This window comes from Mustela nivalis (genome assembly GCF_964662115.1).
Source record: "Mustela nivalis genome assembly, chromosome: 7".
Lineage (NCBI taxonomy): Eukaryota > Metazoa > Chordata > Mammalia > Carnivora > Mustelidae > Mustela > Mustela nivalis.
In genome coordinates this window covers 131,509,757-131,533,476 of record NC_139026.1, presented here as the reverse complement: position 1 = coordinate 131,533,476, position 23,720 = coordinate 131,509,757, and the positions used below count along the sequence as shown (strand labels likewise).

At 42.7% G+C, this 23,720-nt stretch overlaps 1 protein-coding gene across 3 annotated transcripts in view; it reads left to right on the top strand.

Moving 5' to 3' along the window:
- Positions 1-19,487, top strand: part of LOC309870057 (uncharacterized protein C10orf67, mitochondrial) — a 153,369-nt gene extending 133,882 nt beyond the window's left edge. For all 3 annotated transcript variants that reach the window (XM_082742132.1, XM_082742131.1, XM_082742133.1), the window contains one exon: positions 17,075-19,487. In XM_082742132.1, coding sequence (XP_082598258.1) covers positions 17,075-17,166 — 92 coding nt within the window. In that variant the 3' untranslated portion in view covers positions 17,167-19,487. The remainder of the gene's footprint in view (positions 1-17,074) is intronic.
- The last annotated feature ends 4,233 nt before the right edge of the window (positions 19,488-23,720 follow it).

Here is a 23,720-nt window from a genome sequence, read left to right as displayed (position 1 = left end):
TGTCAAACTGTGCTCCTAAGCAGTTACGTTAATTTAGATTCCTACAAATAGTTTATGGGTTTGCATTGTCTCATATTCTTACTAACACTTGAGGTTCCCATACTTTTTAATTTTTGCTGATCTAATGGGTGTGAAGTTATCTCCCATTTTTTAATTTGAAATTCCCTGATAATGATTGAGAATAATTTTTTTGTGTGTATTAACCATTTTGGCTTCCTCTTCTGTGAATTGCTTGTTTTTGTGGTTAACCATTTTTATATTATTTCGTGGTTTTTCCTTTTCTGATTGATTAGTAGAAGTCTTTATAAATTCAGAATATTAGCCCTTTGTCAGTTACATGTTTCACAAGTATCTAGTCACTGTCTGTAGCATGTCTTTCAACTTTGTTTTTGATGTCTATTGTCAAACCAAAGTTTTTAAAGTTTTATTTAGTTTTGTTTTTCAGTCTTTTAATTTAATTTATGAATTTTTCTTTATTATCTATTTTAGAAAATTTTTCTTACTCTCAATTTATAAAGCTAACCCTACATTGTCTTCTAAAAATATTACAAAATTTTTCATGTGTCTGTTAGCCATTTGTATGTCTTCTTCAGAGAAGTGTCTGTTCATGTCTTCCGCCCATTTTTTGACGTGATTATTTGTTTTCTGTGGGGGTATTTACCCTGAAGATACAGATGTAGTGAAAAGAAGGGCCCTATGTAGCCCAGTCTTGATAGCAGCAATGTCTGTGATACCCAAATTGTGGAAGGAGCCAAGATAACCTTTAAGAGACAAATGGATCAAGAAGATGTCCATATATACAACAAAATATTACTCAGCCAGGGTGCCTGGGAGGCTCAGTTGTTAAGCATCTGTCTTTGGCTCAGGTCACGATCCCAGGGTCCTGGGATCGAGCCCCACATCGGGCTCCCTCCTCGGTGGGAAGCCTGCTTCTCCCTCTTCCACTCCCCCTGCTGTATTTGCTGTGTTCCCTCTCTTGCTGTGTCTTTTTCTGTCAAATAAATAAAATCTTTTAAAAATAGATTACTTAGCCATCAGAAAGGATAAGTACTCAACATTTGTATCAACATGGGTGGAACTGGAGGAGATTATGCTGAGTGAAATAAGTCAAACAAAGAAAAACAATTATCACATGATTTCACTTATTTGTGGAACTTAAGGAATAGCATGAAAGACATTAAGAGAAGGAAAGAGAAAATGAAAGGGGGTAATCATAGGGGGAGATGAACCATGAGGGACTATGGACTCCGGGAATCAAACTGAGGGCTTTAGAGGGGAGGGGGCGGGGGATGGGTGAGCCTGGGATTGGGTAGTAAGAAGGGCACATATTGCATGGAGCACAAACAATGAATCATGGAACACTACATCAAAAACTAATGATGTATGGTGGGTAATATAGCATAATAAAAAGAAAGTATAAAAAATAAAATAAAAATATTACCAATTTGATTTTTATACTTGGGTGCTTCAAAGAAGCAGAATTTATTTGTGTAGATGGAATGATTTTGGAGTCCAGCTTTTTTGTTGCAACAGAATAGCAGATTACCCTATCACCACCATCTGCCTCCCTAACCTTGTGATTTGGAATGCCGCATCTAAATGTTTATCACTGTTGAGTATGGGATTCTGTATTTTCATCTTGTTTCCAACAAATTTCCTGAACTCTACTGATCCTAATAGCTTGTCTGAAAGTCTCATCACTTAGATAATCACATCATCTATAATTTTAAAAATTTCTGTCTTCTAATCTATATACCACTTATTTTTTCTTTTCTTATTGCACTGGCTAGGATTGTCACTATGACATTGAATAGAGCAGTCGGTGGTACTCTCCTCTTGTTTCTCACTTCATAGGACAAATTCTGAAGTGGCACTATTACAATACCATTAACTATATTCTCAGTGCTGTACTTTTTATCTCTGTGACTTACTGTTTCCATAACTGGAAGCCTGGTTCTCTCACTTCCCTTTACTCATTTTGTCCATTTCCCCACCTCCTTCCCCTCTGGCAACCATCAGTTTTGTTCTCTGTTTCTTCCTTAATTTGGTTTTCAGATTCCACATGTAAGTGAAATCATATTTATCTTTCTCTGCCTGCCTTATTTCGCTTAGCAAAATGCCTTCTAGTTCCATCCATGTTGTCACAAATGGAAAGATCTCATTTTTTTTTATGATTGAGTGATATTCCAGCATTTTTTAAAAAAAATTTATTTATTTATCTGACAGACAGCGAGAGAGGGAGCACAAGCAGAGGCAGTGGGAGAGGGAGAAGCAGGTTCCCCATGGTGCAGGAAGCTCAACACAGGGTTCCATCCCAGGACCCCATGATCGTGACCTGAGTAGAAGGCAGATGCTTAACCAACTAAATCAATCGGGTGTCCTTATTTATTTACTTTTAAAGATTTATTTATTTATTTTAGAGAGAGAAAGAGAGAGTGGGGAAGGGGCAAAGGAAAGTGAGAGAAGATGAAGCGGACTCTGCACTGACTGCAGAGCCTGATGTGGGGCTCAATCTTACAACCCTGAGATCATGACCTGAGCTGATACCAAGAGTTGGATACTTAACTGACTGCACCACCCAGGTGCCCTTTTTGTGGTGGCTTTTAAAGTTTAGTCTTTATTCTTGGTGGTCTGTAGTTTTACTACAGTACACTGAATGGTGTATTTATTTATTTTTCTCTCTTTTTTTAAATTAACATATAAATGTATTACTTTTTTCAGGGATACGGGTCTGTGACTTGTCAGTCTTATATAATTCCCAGTGCTCACCACAACGTATACCCTTCCCATCACCCCGTTACCCCATCCCCCCAACTCTCTCCCCTCCAGCAGCCCTCAGTTTGTTTCCCATGGTTGAGAGTCTCTTATGGTTTGTCTCCCTCTCTGGTTTCCTCTTGTTTCATTTTTTTCCCCTCTTCTGTGCTCCTCTGCCTTGTTTCTTAAATTCCACATATCAGTGAGATTGTATGATAATTATCTTTCTTTGACTGACTTACTTCACTTAGCATAATACCCTCTAGTTCCAACTATGTCGTTGCAAATGGCTTACCAGTATTCAGAGTACAATCTGAACCTGATGGTTTGTATCTTTCTTTATGTCTAGACATTTCTCAGCTACTATCTTTTCAAATATTGTTTATACAACCTTCTCTACATTATTTTCTTTGAAAGCACCTATCTCTCCTTTATGGATCTAATTTAAACTAACTAACTTTCTAACTTTTACATTTATTTCTCTATTGTGCATATGAATGGATTCCTTAGTACCACTCTTATAATTTGCTAATTTTCTCTTCAAGTTTTGTGCACAATTTGTCCCATGTTTTAGTGTCTCATTTTTGTGACTTTTAAAATTGATCCCTTTTCAGAGCCACTGGTTCTTATTTTATTCTGGCCTGTTTTGTGTCACAATGTGTTTTTTTATGTATACTATCAATTATTTATTTGGTACACACACATATTTCAATGTTTTGGTCAGATTATTTTTATCAACTAAAATTTACCTGGAGTGAATTCATGTTCTCATAACTTATCTTGCTGTTGTCTTTACAAGCACTCTGCTCCTTTGTGTGTTTTGGAACTTCGGTTTTCAGGCTTATTTTCTTTCTTCCTTCCTTTCTCTCTCTCAAATAAATAAATAAAAATAAAAGGAAGTAAACCCTATCCCCTATTTCGCCTATCCCCCCTCACCTCCCCTATGGTAACCATCAGTTTATTCTGTATATTTAAGAGTCTGTTTCTTGGTTTGTCTTTTTTTTTCCCCCTCCCTTTGGTCCTTTGTTTTCTTTCTTAAGTATCAGAAGCATCTGGCTGGCTCAGAATATGGAGCCTGTGACTCTTGATCTCACGTCATGAGTTTGGGCCCCACATTGGGTGGAGAGCTTACATTTAAAAACAGGTTAAAAAAGGTGGGAGGAGTCAAGATGGCGGAGAAGTAGCAGGCTGAGACTACTTCAGCTAGCCAGAGATAGCTAGATGGCTTATCTAAAGATTGCAAACACCTGAAAATCCATCGGCAGATCGAAGAGAAGAATAACAGCAATTCTGGAAACAGAAAAACAACCACTTTCTGAAAGGTAGGACCGGCGGAGAAGTGAATCCAAAGTGACGGGAAGATAGACCGGGGGGCGGGGGGGGGGGCTCCCGGCAAGCGGAGGAGCAACCGCGCACAAAATCAGGACTTTTAAAAGTCTGTTCCGCTGAGGGACATCGCTCCAGAGGCTAAACCGGGGCGAAGCCCATGCGGGGTCAGCGTGGCCTCAGGTCCCGCAGGGTCACAGAAGGATCGGGGGTGTCTGAGTGTCACAGAGCTTGCGGGTACTGGAAAGGGAAAGCCGGCTACAGAGACAGAGCCGACAGTAAGCTCGCAGCTCGGGGTGACCTTGAACCTGTCGCAGGCTCGGTGAGCTCGGAGCGCAGCCGGAGGTCAGGCAGACGGGAGTAACTGGGCGCTGTTCTCTGAGGGCGCACTGAGGAGAGCGGCCCTGGGCTCTCGGCTCCTCCAGCCGGAGACCAGGAGGCCGCCATTTGTATTCCCGTCCTCCGGAACTCTACGGAAAGCGCTCAGGGAACAAAAGCTCCTGAAAGCAAACCCGAGCGGATTACTCACCCCGGCCCCGGGTAAGGGCGGTCCAATTCCGCCTGGGGCAAAGACACTTGAGAATCACTACACCAGGCCCCTCCCCCAGAAGATCAACAAGAAATCCAGCCGAGACCAAGTTCACCTACCAAGGAGTGCGGTTTCAATACCAAGGAGAGCAGCAGAATTGCAGAGGAGGAGAAAGCCAAGCACGGAACTCATGGCTTTTTCCCTGTGATTTTTTTAGTCTTGCAGTTAATTTAATTTTTTTCTTTTTCATTTTTTGTTTTTTTTCTCGCCTTCTGGTAAATTTTTTTTTAACTTTTACCTTTTTCTTTTTTAAGGTTTTTTAACTAGTTTATCCAATATACATATTTTTTTATATTTTTCTTATTTGTTTTCCTTTTTTTAATTCTTTTCTTTTCTTTTTTCTTTTTTTTTCTTTCTTCCTTTTTGAACCTCTTTTTATCTCCTTTCTCCCCCCTCACGATTTGGGATCTCTTCTAATTTGGTTAAAGCATATTTTCCTGGGGTTGTTGCCACCATTTTAGTATTTTACTTGCCCCTTCATATACTCTTATCTGGACAAAATGACAAGACAGAAAAATTCAACACAAAAAAAAGAACAAGAGGCAGTACCGAAGGCTAGGGACTTAATCAATACAGACATTGGTAATATGTCAGATCTAGAGTTCAGAATGACAATTCTCAAGGTTCTAGCCGGGCTCGAAAAAGGCATGGAAGATATTAGAGAAACTCTCTCGAGAGATATAAAAGCCCTTTCTGGAGAAATAAAAGAACTAAAATCTAACCAAGTTGAAATCAAAAAAGCTATTAATGAGGTGCAATCAAAAATGGAGGCTCTCACTGCTAGGATAAATGAGGCAGAAGAAAGAATTAGTGATATAGAAGACCAAATGACAGAGAATAAAGAAGCTGAGCAAAAGAGGGACAAACAGCTACTGGACCACGAGGGGAGAATTCGAGAGATAAGTGACACTATAAGACAAAACAACATTAGAATAATTGGGATTCCAGAAGAAGAAGAAAGAGAGGGGAGCAGAAAGTATACTGGAGAAAATTATTGGGGAGAATTTCCCCAATATGGCAAAGGGAACGAGCATCAAAATTCAGGAGGTTCAGAGAAAGCCCCTCAAAATCAAAAAGAATAGGCCCATACCCCGTCACCTAATAGTAAAATTTACAAGTCTCAGTGACAAAGAGAAAATCCTGAAAGCAGCCCGGGAAAAGAAGTCTGTAACATACAATGGTAAAAATATTAGATTGGCAGCTGACTTATCCACAGAGACCTGGCAGGCCAGAAAGAGCTGGCATGATATTTTCAGGGCACTAAACAAGAAAAACATGCAGCCAAGAATACTATATCCAGCTAGGCTATCATTGAAAATAGAAAGAGAGATTAAAAGCTTCCAGGACAAACAAAAACTGAAAGAATTTGCAAACACCAAACCAGCTCTACAGGAAATATTGAAAGGGGTCCTCTAAGCAAAGAGAGAGCCTACAAGTGGTAGATCAGAAAGGAACAGAGACCATATACAGTAACAGTCACCTTACAGGCAATACAATGGCACTAAATTCATATCTCTCAATAGTTACCCTGAATGTTAATGGGCTAAATGCCCCTGTCAAAAGACACAGGGTATCAGAATGCATAAAAAAACAAAACCCATCTATATGTTGCCTCCAAGAAACTCATTTTAAGCCCGAAGACACCTCCAGATTTAAAGTGAGGGGGTGGAAAAGAATTTACCGTGCTAATGGACATCAGAAGAAAGCAGGAGTGGCAATCCTTAGATCAATTAGATTTTAAGCCAAAGACCATAATAAGAGATGAGGAAGGACACTATATCATACTCAAAGGGTCTGTCCAACAAGAAGATTTAACAATTTTAAATATCTATGCTCCCAATGTGGGAGCAGCCAACTATATAAACCAGTTAATAACAAAATCAAAGAAACACATCAACAATAATACAATAATAGTAGGGGACTTTAACACCCCCCTCACTGAAATGGACAGATCATCCAAGCAAAAGATCAGCAAGGAAATAAAGGCCTTAAATGACACACTGGACCAGATGGACATCACAGATATATTCAGAACATTTTATCCCAAAGCAACAGAATTCACATTCTTCTCTAGTGCACATGGAACCTTCTCCAGAATAGATCACATCATCGGTCCTAAATCAGGACTCAACTGGTATCAAAAGATTGGGATCATTCCCTGCATATTTTCAGACCACAATGCTCTAAAGCTAGAACTCAACCACAAAAGGAAGTTTGAAAAGAACCCAAATACATGGAGGCTAAACAGCATCCTTCTAAAGAATGAATGGGTCAACCGGGAAATTAAAGAAGTATTGAAAAAAATCATGGAAACAAATGACAATGAAAATACAACAGTTCAAAATCTGTGGGACACAGCAAAGGCAGTCCTGAGAGGAAAATATATAGCGGTACAAGCCTTTCTCAAGAAACAAGAAAGGTCTCAGGTACACAACCTAACCCTACACCTAAAGGAGCTGGAGAAAGAAAAAGAAAGAAACCCTAAGCCAAGCAGGAGAAGAGAAATCATAAAGATCAGAGCAGAAATCAATGAAATAGAAACCAAAAAGACAATAGAGCAAATCAACGAAACTAGGAGCTGGTTCTTTGAAAGAATTAATAAAATTGATAAACCCCTGGCCAGACTTATCAAAAAGAAAAGAGAAAGGACCCAAATAAATAAAATCATGAATGAAAGAGGAGAGATCACAACTAACACCAAAGAAATACAAACTATTATAAGAACATACTATGAGCAACTCTACGCCAACAAATTTGACAATCTGGAAGAAATGGATGCATTCCTAGAAACATATAAACTACCACAACTGAACCAGGAAGAAGTAGAAAGCCTGAACAGACCCATAACCAGTAAGGAGATTGAAGCAGTCATTAAAAATCTCCAAACAAACAAAATCCCAGGGCCAGACGGCTTCCCGGGGGAATTCTACCAAACATTTAAAGAAGAACTAATACCTATTCTCCTGAAACTGTTCCAAAAAATAGAAATGGAAGGAAAACTTCCAAACTCATTTTATGAGGCCAGCATCACCTTGATCCCAAAACCAGACAAGGATCCCATCAAAAAAGAGAGCTATAGACCAATATCCTTGATGAACACAGATGCGAAAATACTCAACAAAATACTAGCCAGTAGGATTCAACAGTACATTAAAAGGATTATTCACCACGACCAAGTGGGATTTATTCCAGGGCTGCAAGGTTGGTTCAACATCCGCAAATCAGTCAATGTGATACAACACATCAATAAAAGAAAGAACAAGAACCATATGATACTCTCAATAGATGCTGAAAAAGCATTTGACAAAGTACAGCATCCCTTCCTGATCAAAACTCTTCAAAGTGTAGGGATAGAGGGCACATACCTCAATATCATCAAAGCCATCTATGAAAAACCCATCGCAAATATCATTCTCAATGGAGAAAAACTAAAAGCTTTTCCACTAAGGTCAGGAACACGGCAGGGATGTCCATTATCACCACTCCTATTCAACATAGTACTAGAGGTCCTAGCCTCAGCAATCAGACAACAAAAGGAAATTAAAGGCATCCAAATCGGCAAAGAAGAAGTCAAATTATCACTCTTCGCAGATGATATGATACTATATGTGGAAAACCCAAAAGACTCCACTCCAAAACTGCTAGAACTTGTACAGGAATTCAGTAAAGTGTCAGGATATAAAATCAATGCTCAGAAATCAGTTGCATTTCTCTACACCAACAGCAAGACAGAAGAAAGAGAAATTAAGGAGTCCATCCCATTTACAATTGCACCCAAAACCATAAGATACCTAGGAATAAACCTAACCAAAGAGGCACAGAATCTATACTCAGAAAACTATAAAGTACTCATGAAAGAAATTGAGGAAGACACAAAGAAATGGAAAAATGTTCCATGCTCCTGGATTGGAAGAATAAATATTGTGAAAATGTCTATGCTACCTAAAGCAATCTACACATTTAATGCAATTCCTATCAAAGTACCATCCATCTTTTTCAAAGAAATGGAACAAATAATCCTAAAATTTATATGGAACCAGAAAAGACCTCGAATAGCTAAAGGGATATTGAAAAAGAAAGCCAACGTTGGTGGCATCACAATTCCGGACTTCAAGCTCTATTACAAAGCTGTCATCATTGAGACAGCATGGTACTGGCACAAAAACAGACACATAGATCAATGGAACAGAATAGAGAGCCCAGAATAAGTGGGTAGGAGAAGAATAAATGAAACAAGATGGGATTGGGAGGGAGACAAACCATAAGTGACTCTTAATCTCACAAAACAAACTGAGGGTAGCTGGGGGGAGGGGGTTTGGGAGAAGGGGGTGGGATTATGGACATTGGGGAGGGTATGTGCTTTGGTGAGTGCTGTGAAGTGTGTAAACCTGGTGTTTCACAGACCTGTACCCCTGGGGATAAAAATATATGTTTATAAAAAAAAAACAGGTAAAAAAAAAAAAAAAAACCCTCCACATATGAGTGAGATCATATGCTATTTATCTTTGACTTATTTCACTGGACATTTTACTCTCTAGCTCCAACCATGTTGTTGCAGATGGCAAGATTTCATTCTTTTGATGGCTCAGTAATATTCCATTATACACCTACCACCTCATCTTTATCCGTTCATCAGTCAGTGACACTTGGGTTGCTTCCACTGTTTGCCTATTGTAAATAACTCCACAATAAACATAGAGGTGCCAGTATCCTTTTGAATTCGTGCTTTTGTATTTCTGGGATAAACACGCAGTAGTGCAGTTACTGGATCATATGCTAGTTCTATTTTTTAACTTTTGAGGAAACTCTATACTGTTTTCCACAATGGCTGCACCCATCTGCATTGCTACCAAGAGAGTAGGAGAGAGTTCCCCTTTCTCCACATCCTTACCACCGCCTGTTGTTTCTTGTGTTGTTAATTTTAGCCATTTTGACAGGTGTGAGGTGATATGTCATTATAGTTTTGATTTGCATTTCCCTGATAATCAGTTAAGTTGAGCATCTTTTCATGTGTTTGTGGGCCATCTGTATGTCTTTGGAGAAATGTCTGTTCATGTCTTCTGCCCATTTTTAAATTTTTTTTGGTGGGGGGATGTTGAGTTGAATTAGGTCTTTATGTATTTTGGCTACTAACCCTTTATTAGATATGTCATTTGCAAATATCTTCCCCCATTCCTGAGGTTGCCTTTTAGTTTTCTTGATTGTTTCCTGTGCTGGGAAGAGACTTTTTATTTTGGTGTGGCCCCAATAGTTTATTTTTGCTTGTTTCCTTTGCCTCAGGAGGCATATCTAGAAAGATGTTGCTATGGCCAATGTCACAGAAATTATTGCCAGAGCTCTTTTCTAGGATTTTTATGGTTTCAGGTCTCACATTTAGGTCTTTAATCCTATTTAAGCTTCTTGTGTATGGTGAAAGAAAGTGGCCCAGTTTCATTCTTTTGCATGTGGCTGTCCAGTTTTCCCAATACCATTTGTTGAAGAGTCTTTTTCCCACTCAATAGCCTTTCCTGCTTTGTTGAAGATTAATTGATCATATAGCTGTGGATTTATTTCTGGGTTTCCTGTTTGGTTCCATTGATCTCTTTGTCTATTTTTATGCCAGCATCATACAGTTTTAATTATTACCATTATGTAATATAACTTAAAAATCTGAAATTATGATACCTCCAGTTTTCTTTTCCTTTTTCAAGATTTCTTTGGCCATTTGAGGTCTTTTGTGGTTCCCTGTAAATTTTAGAATTGTTTGGGAATACCTGGGTGGCTCAGTCAGTTAAGCGTCTGCCTTCAGCTCAGGTTACAATCTTTGAAAGGATTGGGGATTGAGTCCCACATAGGGTTCCTTGCTCGGAGGGGAGTCTGCTTCTCCTTCTGACTGCCACTCCCTCTGCTTGTGCTTGCTCATTTCTCTGTGACAACTAAATAAATAAAAATTTTTTAAAAAGTTTAGAATTGTGTGTTCTAGTTCTATGAAAAATCCTATTTGTATTTTGGTAGGAATTGTATTAAATCCCACTTTACGTTTCTTTGTCATAGCAGCCATAGGATGCTAACACAGAAGTGCAACTTAATAACTTCCATGATGTCCACAATAAATAGACGGACAGTTACTATCCCAAATGAGTTCAGTGGCCTTATGTTTCCAGTTTACTTTACGTGTTATCCTATTAATTTTGACCATCAAGGAGACATTTCCCCTTGATTGATTAAAAAGTTACTTCTTCCAAACTTCAAAGTACATCGTAGTATTAAGGAATCGAATGTGAAAAGACCTGTGAATAAATTGTGTATCAATTCGCCTGACACTTTCCTGGCTGTCAGTAAGTGATCAAGGAATGTGTAATAGAAGTTTATTTTTTATTTTTTTAAAAGATTTTATTTGTTTATGTGACAGAGATCACAAGTAGACAGAGAGGCAGGCAGAGAGAGGAGGAAAGAGGCTCCTTGCTGAGCAGAGAGCCCGTTGCGGGGCTTGATCCCCAGGACCCTGGGATCATGACCTGAGCCTAAGGCAGAGCCTTAACCCGCTGAGCCACCCAGGTGCCCCAGGTATACGTAATAGAAGTTAATCTGAAATTGATACCACTCAGACTTCTACTGTTATGAACCTTAGTTACTAACTCACAGAATCCCAATTTGTCCTCAGACTAAAGGATCCCATCAAGTCCCAGTGCCCTCTTCCTATAAACCTGTCCATATCTCCTGTTCTTACTGTTGCCTCTTCAAGCAAGCACCTTCTGGTCCTCTACCTCAACCATTATCTTCCAGAGAGCAATGAGAACCTGCTCTCTCCCTTTCTCTGTCCTTTTCTCTCCTTCTCCAGGTCTTCTGGCTTCATCCATCACTGACCCAGCTCTTACCCAGGTCCTCAGAATCATTCAAATGTGAAAATGGTTTCCACATCTCTCACTTGACTGCACCCCCGCACGCACACACAGTCAGCGTGTTGTTACTAATGAGCCTCCCAAAAGTCTTAAGATGTTCTCCTTTTGATCTCCAAGTCACCAACCTATTCTCATTCTCCTCCTACTTCCCAGAGCATCCTTCTCAGCCTCTCCTGGTTACCCAATTCTGCCCATGCTCTGAGTATTACATGTTGGAGTCACTAAAGATTTTATTTTTGGTTTACTTTTGCCCACTTTGTTTTCCCCTGCTTAATCCTTCAGTAGATATATCTAGGGTTTTCAAGATTAAATCAGGTTTTTCAGTTTAACGTATAAGACCTTTTATAATAGCTGCCTCTCCCCTACTTGGGCTCTATAATCTAGTCATAACAAACGACTTGCTATTCCCTCCTATTTCATGTTATCCCATGCCAGCCTTTAAATATGCCTTCACCTAGGTGGCAGGTCTTTTGCCTGGTCTAGCTGCATTCATCCACCATGGCTAGTTGGCCGTCGATGGCCTCTTGCTGGCTCTCTGCTGGGGCAACAGGGTAACCAGATCTTGCATTTGTCATCACTGAACAAGCAAACCCAGTCTTGTGATCATGGCAGTCTTGGGTTCTCAAGAGCAGCAAAAGAGAGCAAGTTCCAATGCACGGGGCTATGTAAGTCTCTATTGGCACCATAGTTGCTCCTGTCCCATTAGTCAAAGCAAATGGGATGACAAAGACCAGAGTTAATGTCAGGGAACTGCAAAGACCATGGCAAAGGCCGTGGACAGACAGGGAGCCATACTGCTTACCTTTCCGGTTTTCACCTTCTCTTTGATGCTTCATCCATTAATCCACTGCACAGATGTTATGAACACCCACCATAAGCAAAGCCCTGGGCTAGGCACTCAGAATGCAGCGTCTCCTTAGTGTTTGGAATTTGTACTCTAAGACCAACATTGAAAGACTAGGACATACAATAAAAGAAATACCAGGAGTTAAGGCTGCTTCGCTAGGTAGGTTGGTCCTGAGAACACCTCTCTGCGCTCCGTAGCATATCACAGAAATTGCTACCTCGTTACTCAGAATTTTCTACTTATAGCTTTCCCCCAACAAAAGGAGGAGTAAGGCCTGGAGGAAGTTGATCAAAAGACACAAACTCCACTTATGAGATAAAAAACCACTGGGGATGTAATGAACAGAATGACCGCAGTTAACACCACTGTGCCCTATATTTGAAAGCTGTTAAGAGAGTAGATCTTAAAAGTTCTCATCACAAGGAGAAGAACTTTGAAAAAAAAAAATCTCTACGAGGTGATGGATATTAGCTAAATTTACTGTGGTACTCATTTTTACGATATATCTAAGTCAAGTCCCAATGCCATCCACCATAAACTTACATGGTGCCATCTGTCAATTACAGCCCAAAAATTCTGGGGGGAAAGGATAACCCAAAGCCAAAACCCATGATGTAAAATCTTTTTAGTGGGTAGTTTTTAAAACTATCATTGAAGATTTACTAAATTTCCTTGGTAACCTCTAAATTTAAGCAGGAAATTGTGTAAAAACAGCATTTCCACAAAAGACCCAAACTCCAGAGGTGGGAGAGAAAAACAGTTAACATTTTCATCCTTAGGCTCCCAGCCGTGTCGCCCGTTCATGGGAATAAATAGCTGTTTGGAACCTCAGATTCCTACTTGCTCAAATTACATAGACCAAAAGTCCTAATGAAAACTACTTTAAAAATAACCACCTAAAGCTGCCCTATTACAACTATTTATTTTTCTCTAGGATTAGGACAGATTGCATGGGCAGCCTAGTCTTTCATAAAGAGGGGGGTGGGGAACAGAGTTGGGTCTTCATTTTCTCACAAAAGGCACAATGGCCAGCGCATCTGTGAACATTGCATAATTTGTTATGTTCTACAAAGAGGTGGGTTTTTGTTATACACATACCAAAGCTATTTGGTACTGTTGCACCAATGATCTCTATTCAGGTCCAGAAAAGAAATTGGCCTCCGAAGAGTGAAAGGAGAGTAAATTTTTCTTTAAAAATTAGATACAGATTATCACTTCCAAATGCAGGAGGGAATTTTACAAGGGACGGTGCACTGATTAGCTTTCCAATGGACATCCAGTCCTTTATGAAACACATACTAGCGGTGGTCAACTGTGACCAATGTGGTTGATTACTCTCCAAAAGAGCTGAACTGAGATTACCCATCTAATCTAATTGAGAAATGTTGGGTGAACTTGAACTGTTTCATGGACATGAATGACCAGAGAATTTATTTGATAAGACATTAAAAGCTGAATATGGTAGCTATCTCTTTGATGGTTTGATACAGTCATTCCTTTAGCTCATTTGCATGTCTTTCATATTTTTTTTTTTTTGTGAGTTCTCTTCTGGTGATTACACGAGCAGCCTAAATGAGAAAGAGGAAGAAACGTTTCTGTGCAACCTCATTATGAAAGAATTAGAAAGCTTACCTGGCGTCTTTATTTGGCTTTACGCTTTAAAAAGTGACTCCAGCTTTTAAGAACAGTAATTAAATTGTGGAAAACTTAATAAATCCATGGGTAGCTCATGTGATATCCCTAAATGTTTCTTAAATATCGTCTCCTGATTGTATTCATTAAGATAAAAAAAGATGTCAGGAAGCTGGCCTGTTATTTACCAACCTCCTTTGCGTTTTGTTGTGCAAAACTGGGACAGGGGGAACGACTGTTAGGGACATCGCAGTGAAACATTTATGGTAACTTTATCGATGTATGGCACACAGGTGGCATTAGATAATAAAACACTTTCTCTTCATATACCTGCTAAATTTAAGATAAATTTTGCTGTGTTCTCAATGACTTACGGTATAAGTTGGACATGCGCATTTTTTTTTTTACTGTATTTAAATAGGACATTTTAAAAACTCCTCATGGCAACTCAAAGATAGAAACTCGGAGTATAAATTACAAAATCGCACTTCACGTTACTAGTGACTCTTTAAATGGAATTTTTCATTGAAACTTTGTCATTAAAATAAGAAGGCCTTTTGGCTGTGCCCATACAAGCATAAGAAATTGTATATGTTTGTGATACTGAATGACTCTTGCCCATATGCTGCACTGCAAAGCTACATGAATGAGGCATTTACCAAATCAGGCCCACCACATTAAACAGAAAAACAATCTTTATTCATGGTAACTTATCAGTTTCAATTAATCAACCTTAACAATGGAAATTCTGATGTGTTCAAGCAACTTGAAAGCAATAGGTCATCTCCAGGGCAGCCATGTTGTGTCTTTGTGCCCAAGGTTTCAAACAAAGCAACATCTCCAATAAATATACATACATATACATACATACATGTGCATATATATACATACCAATGGGTGTCTACAGCTATGCCGAGTTATGCCCATAAGCATGCATGTGTATTGCCTATGATTTTTATCATAGTAAATGTCATTGTTTTCCTTCAAAGTATGACTTTTTTGAGCTCTGCAAGTTTAAACAAAAGGAAAGAAATTTCCATTGGATGACCATCCTTTCAGTTTCTGTGCTGCTATGTGAATAGCATTGTGCAAACCATTCCAATGGTTTTGAAAAGGGGTAACCATTGGTTTGATTTGGTTACACGGTTTAGTAAAGAGCTCCCTCCCACTGCCTTAGGGTCTGTGAAAGGTCTGTGACCTGTTTAGAACTGCCAAGTGAAATGTCATGTCGCCCCTCCCAAATGGGAGTATCTGCATTCATTTGATCAGTATAAAAAATGATTGGGGATGGCGAGATCAGTGCTTTTGAATTGCAATTTATAGCAGTTTACAAAAATGCACATTGTTGGAAAAGAAAACATGGAAGTGTTTCTTTCTAAATTGCATTACCTGTGAAATGTCATTAGTCTTTTAAGGATATTTACATCCCTTTTTTTGATTATTTAGGAGACTTATTCCAACTGAAGAAAATCACAGTTTTATTCCATTATGATTTTTAAACATGTCTTTTGGTTTTGATGGCAGCATTTAAAGAAAAGAGCGTTTCTGAGCTCTTAGGATAAATGCCATTCGTTGTCAGTTCCATTTATTAATTCTCCCGAGATAGTCTTTGCATTTGCGGACGTTTCCTGATTACCTTTCCCAGGTTACAGAGGAGATCCGTTTGTTGGCAAATGTCTTGTCTGCTGATTTCCAGTAGTGAGTCTGAAACTCTGGGCGTACTCACTCTACCAGGTGTCCATTACTCCTTCAATGGTATCCTAGGTAGATGTCTTTGCCAGATGAATACTTTCTGAATTATGGCGCCCCTAGATTCATCTACATGTATGCCCAGTTTCAGCAAAGGAAATGTTATTTCTTTTTATTAAATGTGAAAAAAGAATATACGAACTTTAACCAAAAGGTTAAGGTAGGCTGTTCAAGTTCACAGAGCCTTACAGCAGCCACTTGAGTCTCGGGGGTGCAGAAAACACCTTCTATACATCCCTAGGAATCTTGAAAGTTCCATCTCTTCGCCTTAGGCAAGTGGGTGGATTTGGAGGTTATTTTGAAGAATTCTGCTTTTCCTCTGAAAAGTTACCTTGGGAAAAGGGCCTCAGAATTTCCGTGGCTGATACTTGACTCAAAAAAGGAAAGGCCCTGTTTCAGAAAAGACTTGACCCAGATAGACTCCCTAGCACTCCACTTTGAACCTCCCAACCATTGAAAGGCGAGGTTGTCACGTTTTTATCTTTGTTCATGTTAAGCCCTGGAATGACAGCCCGTCTCTGTGTCCCCCTCTCCCACTGCCCCTGCTCTAAGTGTCCACATTGACACCTACCGGTGACCACAGGCTGCAATTCTTTGTTGCCTTGTCCACGCTCCCAGCTTTCACTGGGATTAGCTCGGGGGCCTTTGTTCCCCTTCAAAGCGGGAACATCACATCCCATGTTGTGGCTTTCCTGTCTCAGACCCCCAACGCTTTCCTCACAATTTACACACCAGGTAAATGTCCCTCCCTACAGAGCAGAGAGCCCAGCCCGAGTTGGGGAGGGGGGGACCTCCCTTCTCCCCAATTTCAGAACCCCTCCCTGACAATAGGGTTTCCTTTCCTTCCTTCTCAGGCAGAGTTTCTTTTCATAGGGAGGAAAGACAGAACATGCAAATGGGAGTTTAAATCTTAGATCCTTGGGCCCAAGCACAAGACAAACCCTGCCTTTTAAAATTCTCTTATAATTGCTCCTAATTCTAGGAGAATTAGGAGCAGAGGGTCATTTACTGGCCTTGGTCACAGGCTCCTAAGACCATTTCCACAGTCTAGGGCAGCAGGAAAACCGTCTCAGAGGAAAACTTGGCTGACACAAGCTGTTTTGAAGGCCAGGGAGCACCTGACCGCCTGACCTCCCCTTCCCCCACCCCCACCCCCTCCTTCAGATCACTGAAGGGGCCCCCAGCTGGGAAGACCCACTATGCACGAAGCAAACACCTCTGCGTGAGGAGTGGGAAGTGGTTTGTGTACAGCAAGTAAAACAAAATTCACATCTATTCGTTTTGCCACATTTTTAGGGAGGTTGTCAGACACGCCTGAGGAAGAGCCTTTGGAGAAGCCCTTGATACCCCAGAACACCCCGGTGAACGATATGGACGCTGCTGAGTAAGGGAACCCGGCCCTGGGCTGCACCGAGCAGGACCACAGAGCGGGCCCTCCCGCTCCCAGCGAAAGGCCTGCTTCCCGGACACGTGATACTACCTCCCGGCGTTTCTAACATCGCCATTCCGTCTCCCCCGAGAATACAGACTCACTCGCGAGGTGCGCCCACTGGGAGCACCTTTCCAAGCTCCTCATCTCCTTGCTCATGCTGGGTGAGCCAGCGGACACACACGGACTCCGAGGGGCTGCAAATCCCCGGGGGCGCTTTCCTGGGCTCAGCGCTGTGCCCCCAAAGCCTTAGGGTGGGGAGGGACAGACTTCAATTAAAAAGTGTGGGGCACTAAACTTCCACTCCTCCTCTTCTCCATCCCGTGCGTCTCTAACACAAAGGCAAGCTGATTTGCTGCCTCCTGGCCCACCAACTCACCCCCATGAAGGGAAGCCTTAACGCCTGCTCCAAGGGGATTTTAAAGTTCCTCTAGCACGGTCCCCTCTTATTTTAGGTCGGTCCTGGGCTCTTAGCCTTCTCTTAAAAGCTGTTAACAATTCTCCGGGAAGGGGGAAACCCCTTGGAGTTCTGCTTCCCTGTAAGTATCGGGGCCAAGATTCAGGCACGTACTGTTCTTTCCAGAATGTCAGGTACTGTTGGCTGAAAGGCCAGTTTGCTTTCTCACGTGCGCCCTGTCCAGCCATGTCCTTTCGGTTCCCCTAACTACAAGTTAGGCCCTGCCTGCAGCCGCGCTTTCAAGAAACGCAGACTCTGGAGGGCACATTTCTAAAGCAATTTATTAAGTCTCAAGAAATACATTTACGGTAGCTGTCCCATAAAGCTGACCTACTCTGGTGTGAAACAACGCTGGAGAGGCGATTTATTTGTGCGTAAAAGGCACCAGCTTTAACCGGAGAGAGACGCGTTAGGTTCAGCGCAAGTACATGGGGTGGCGTGGCGCTGGAGAGCATTATTCGAGCTTCGTCTACTGTGCACTATACGCCACCGTCTCCAAAGGAGTGTTGCCCTAGAAACTTGTTTTAAATCTGCTGCTATATATCAACACCTCGTTTTAGCAGTCCTTGGCTGAATTACAGTTACACAGTTTGGCGCTTCTTTCAAATTTCCTCCCATCAGTTTGGCTAAAGAAAGGAATTTTTCTCCTTTAGAAATGAATTGGCTTAATTAGTAAGTAGATTAATGGCAATTGCTGGTGAGTTGGTTTCCAGCAGAGTTTCACCAGAGAGGGTTAATCGGAGTCAGGTCTGGAATCTTTCCCAGAACTGGCTGCCAGCCATTTCCACCAACCAATCAACCCCACGAGAAACGGGGGGAAATGAAATAGAATTTATATTCTCTGTACTATTAGCCTGGACAGAAATTCCTTGGAAGCAGCCTCCTCCTTGGGTGCATCACAGACGGTTTCATTTCAAAAATTTAACAGGAAACTTGAAGGGTTTCACCTTCCAGATATATCCTAGTACCAAAGCGGAATTTCAAATGGCACAGGCAGTGTACTTCCCAGAATGTGGACAGCGCATTGGAAACGCCTGAGGCTCTTAGTCAGTTTCAGGTTTACATATATTGCTAAAACCTCCCAAGTTCAATACTAATCTGTTATCCACCAGAAGCCTTTAAAAAGTTCAGTTGTATGTTTTGCAGTCTTTTCACTTATTTTTTTCCATAGCGATAAAAATGCATTCATAGTTTAACTTGCAGCTGCATTTGTCTTGCAAAAAAAAAAAAAAAAATCCCTGCTGAGAAATGCATATAATAGGAAAAACAGATCGGCTGGACAGCAGTGTAATTAATGCCAGAAAGGGCTGAGGCCGGTTTCATAGTTTGTCTTTTGAGGATATCAAGACGAGACCTGGTGAAAAATGACGCATGCTTTAGCATTTCAGAAAGCTGGCAACTGGCAACGCTTTTCCTTTTTTCTTTGACTTTATGCCTCGGAACAAAGAGGTCGGCAGAACTAGCTAGGTTGTAATGAGTTCTATGTCCCTAGCACATTAAGTGCATCATGGAAACATATTGTATCGAAATAGTTTGGAGGAGAATACCGGGGATGAAAGAGAATGGGTGCTTTGATCAGCTCCCTGGGGTCCTGAGTGCGCACAGACTGACTTGCAAGGAGTTATTCAGCTCCAGCTAGACACACTTACAACACCATTCAAAGAAATTTGCATATCTGTAATTTATCACATTGGTCCAGAACATTTTTGCAAGGTAAATAAAAGTTGGCTGAATAAAAAAAAATCAATCATCGCAGATATAGAAGAAACTGTGAAGCCAGTGTTTCCATTAAAAACATAAATAAATATGTCCATAAAACATGACGATTTAGTGGCCGACTTTATTTTAAAGCGTCCTTAGAGCAACAGGTTGTGTGCTGACAAAGACCAGAGTGGCCACAGGGTTTTTGCGCTTCTACTTTAGGGAAGGGTATTTGCAGCTTCCCACTAGAATAAAGGCAGAAAGCTGAATGAGATGCGTGTGGCTCTAACCAGTCCGCGACATGCAGAGAAAAATTAGTATACACTTGGAGGAGATGTGAAAGATGGCTTAATCTCTTTGGCGTCTGCAAGAGCTAAGGTTAAATCTCATTTCTTCCCCTCTTGATTTCATTGCCAAGCCCTGGTTGCTGAATTCAGAAGCTCAAGAGGATGAAACGTCCCCACCTCGGTCAATAGGAAAACTTGCTTTCGAATGCTCCATGAGAACAAGTGAAAATTTAACAGGCAGGCATTGTTCTGAGTTTTTAAACAACCCAGTTAAACAGCAAACAAGAATCTTCAACTTGACCTTGGAAAAGGCTGGTGTGCCTGTAGATCATCTATCAAACAACTCTGGATGACAATGATATATTTCTAAGTATTGTCAGATGAAAAGATTGATAAATTTGCTGCTGCAAAGAGAGAACTTTGGAAACAGGCAACAGGCAGCTCAGAGGGCTGCCTCCACCGCCTTCCTCCTCTATCCTGGCCACCCCAGCCCACCCCTCTACCCTCGGCCTTGGAGCCAGCTCAGTAGAAGAGGGCCAGTAAATCAGCACTGTAATATTTCTTAAGGGGCACGGAAAAGCTGTGAACAGTACCACTCATATTAAACGCAATATTTCTTTGCTTTCGTGGGGAACAAAAGTCATAGCAAGACGTCTTTATGGCTAATTCAGTCAAAGGCACATCTTGGTTCCCCCGCAGAAAGGTCAGTGTCGTTGTGTTTGGTCCACCGAGGGGGTGTTTTCACACTGAAAACTGAGCCAGCTGTCCCTGTCATACCCTCGCCATTGGGGAGCGCGCACTAGCCATGGTTATTAGGCACATTCTACACCTGCAAAATATACCGATTTCCAAGACTTTTCAAGACACCCCCCACCCCCGTTCTCATGCCCCCTCCTCTTTCGTCTACTAAACTTTGACAACACAATTCAAGCCCTGGATGAAAGCATTGCAAGCAAGGGGAAAGCTGGGGAGGGGGCAGCTCAGCCAGCCTCTCCGGGTGACTATTGAGCAGCCATCGAAGAAATGAGGCGTCAAGTATGTTTTCAAAAGTATGGAAAAACTTCCAAATAAGTGCTTAAAGACATCCCACATTGGCTATTCCCAGAATGCTGATTTTAAACCCAAATACTTAATTTTATGCACCAGAACTGGGTGTGGGGCTAGAGCCAAGCGGCCCTCATTTAGAAGTGGCTCTTAAAAATTTCATTTGTGTTTAGCATGTCAGGACATAAAATTTTTCTGAGTTGCCCCGATGGAAGTCCACGTCTTTTTGAAAATCCAAATGCCAACAAACTGCTGCCATCCATTTCCCAAAGCTTGCCCAACTGGGTTTCATAAGAAAACTCCTTCCAGAAACATCTCCCAGCTAGCCTTATCACCAGAATCCAATTTCAAAGGCTTTCACTCTGAAGCTGGTTACCTAGCCGTTTGAAGGACGCTGGGCGGGCCAAACAAGAAAGGAGCCAAAGAGGCTTCTGTGCGATCGCTGCTAAGATGTCGGAAAACTAGAAATAATTTTTAAAAAATCACTTCCAGGGTGAGACTGCTCCCAGTGCCAGTTCGTCTGAGGCAGTGGTGCAAAAGCAACCAGCTTTCTCTAGGAGCGCTTGAAGGTGGGGGTAGGGGACTGAAGATTTCTATCTGGCTGCAAGGTTTGGGGGTGGGGGGTTGGTGAGGAGAAGAGAGACTTTAATTAGCCGGGGTGAGTCTCTAATCCCGATCTTTGTCTAGTCCTTCCTCCCAAATTACCAAGAGCTACGTAAGAAGTCCCCAGGGTGGGCCGAAGGCGGGCGTGCCCAGGACGCCTTGGGTTCCCGGGACTTTGGCCGAAGTGAAACACACTGGACGTGGGGAGGGTTTGCCTCTCCCTAGCAGGGAACCTGAGCGCTCTCCTGGCGCCTGGGGGCCTCCCCACGGCCCGCCACCATCAAGCAGAACGCCGGCGCCTTTCCAAAGCAAAGTCGGCGCAACAGGTTATTTGGAACAGGTGTCGAAGCCCCAGGGAGAGGGTTGGCGTGAAGCTGCGGAGATCAGCCAAGGGCCAAGACCCCCCCGCGAGTGGCAGGTTTAGGTCCGCAGGGGCCCCAAAGTAGGGGCGGGCTAGAAACCCGCGTCCCAGCCACTGTAGCTACGAGCGCTGGCGCCTCCGCCCTGACGCGAAAGCGGCTCGCCACCGCCTGCGCCCCGGGCCATGGGGCCCTCTGCAGGCGGCCGCCCTCGGGCTTCCCGCCCAGCCAGGGGGCGTAGTTACCCCGGGCCTCCCCAAAGAAGCCTTGTGTCCTATCTCCTGCCCTCCTCCAGGCCGTTCGCCCCCCTCTCTGCTCGCCGCTTCCTGGAGCCCCTCTTGGAGACTTCCATGCGCAAAGATAGCCGAACTGCGGAGAGCCCGGCGCCGGGCAGCCACTTCCAGCCTCGAGGGAAGACGGACGGCACCCGAGCCCCGACTGCCCAGGGAGCAGGGGCTAGACGGGCCTCCGGGGACACTCGTCCGACTCCACCCCGGCTCTCCGGAACCCTGGGAACTCCGAGCAGCGGGCGGGGCGCATGCGCGCCTCCGGCCAGGGTCCCTCCCCAGCCCGCCGAGTTTGGGGAAAGTTTGGCGAGGTTTGCCTGGCCAGCGGCGGACGTCCCAAAGGCCGGGCTGCCCTGGGGAGGCGGCCAGGAGCCCCCCGGAGTTCCGGGAGCCGGCTCGGCGGGGGCCCGAGGGCTGAAAGGCGGCAGAAGGTGGGGAGAAGGAGGCCTTTTGTGTGTGGCACAGGAGAGTCACTTGCGCACAAACGCGGCAGCGCGCTCCACCGCCGCCTCAGCCTCCTCGCCTGCACCTCCGCCTCCGGGGCGCTTCATTACAGCCGAGCCCTTCCCCCGCCTCCCCCCGGCCCCTGCCTTTGTTCGGCTTGAAAGTAATGCTGTGAATTAAAAGAAATGACAATATTTTCTATCTGCTTGAAAGTCCAAGAGAAGAGCCCTTGAGCTTGGCAAAAATCAGGCAAATCATTCATCATGCCACCCCGCACCTGTGGTCTTGGCATTGAAAACCCTCCAGACCTATTCCTATTAAACTTAATTATTCCCCCAAAGCACACAATGGTTGAAATGGAGCAGGTTGGAGTCTGTTTATTGGTGGTAAATGTTTTTCTGAAGATCTTCTGAATCTCATTGTTAGCTCGTTGTTTGAGGCTGCCCTCTTTCTTTCAGACTAGAGCAGCCTTGGACTTTTCAATTTTCAATCGTAACATCTGCTTAATCGTACGGATCAAAATATGGAGACACAAAACATATGTAATGGTTGATTTGTTAAATCCTGGTAATGAGTTATTAACAAGGGAAAACAATAGGCCAGGATGGTGAGAGCCTTATGGTAACAGAGTCACTTTATGTAAGGCCTGACGTTCCCCTTCTTGATAAATGGAACTAAGGTCTGAGCGCCAGGTGATAGCAAGAAAATCAATGTCTTTAGGGGCCAGCCCAGAGACTTTTTTCTATGTGAAAAATTAGGAGACATAAAATTTAATTGGCTGATCAGGAGGGGGGGAAACAGTGGTCTTAAGTTTAATTGCCAGTAGGCTTAGCAAGGGAGACAAAACAAGATTTGGGCCTGTTTGTTTGCTGCACCCCAGCCTCAAGTCCAAGTGTATCATTGAAAATGTGTTTTATTATAACACATGCCATGCTTTACAGTTCCCATATTGTGTAAAGACAATAGTTAATGGTACATTAAAGACAGGCAAACCATGCCAACACGTCTTGGAGACATTGTAAGGGCCTCTCTCTTTGCTTGTTTTAGGCAGCTGCAGCCCAGGACCCAGAAGCACAAAAAGAACAAGTTTGAAATACCAGGTGCATCCTAGAAAACCACGACAGGGATTGATATGTTATAGCCCAGGACATGAACCTAGCAATAAAGATATCATTTCGATTGTCTGCGGCTTCCACGGCCTGTAAAGCCGGGAGGCCCTGAGCCGCCTGCTTGCTGGCAGCCCCGTCTCACTCCCTGGGTTTCCCCATCTCCCTGGGCCAAATCTGAACACCTGTTGGCCAGACCCCACATCCCGTCGTGGGAATCGCTTC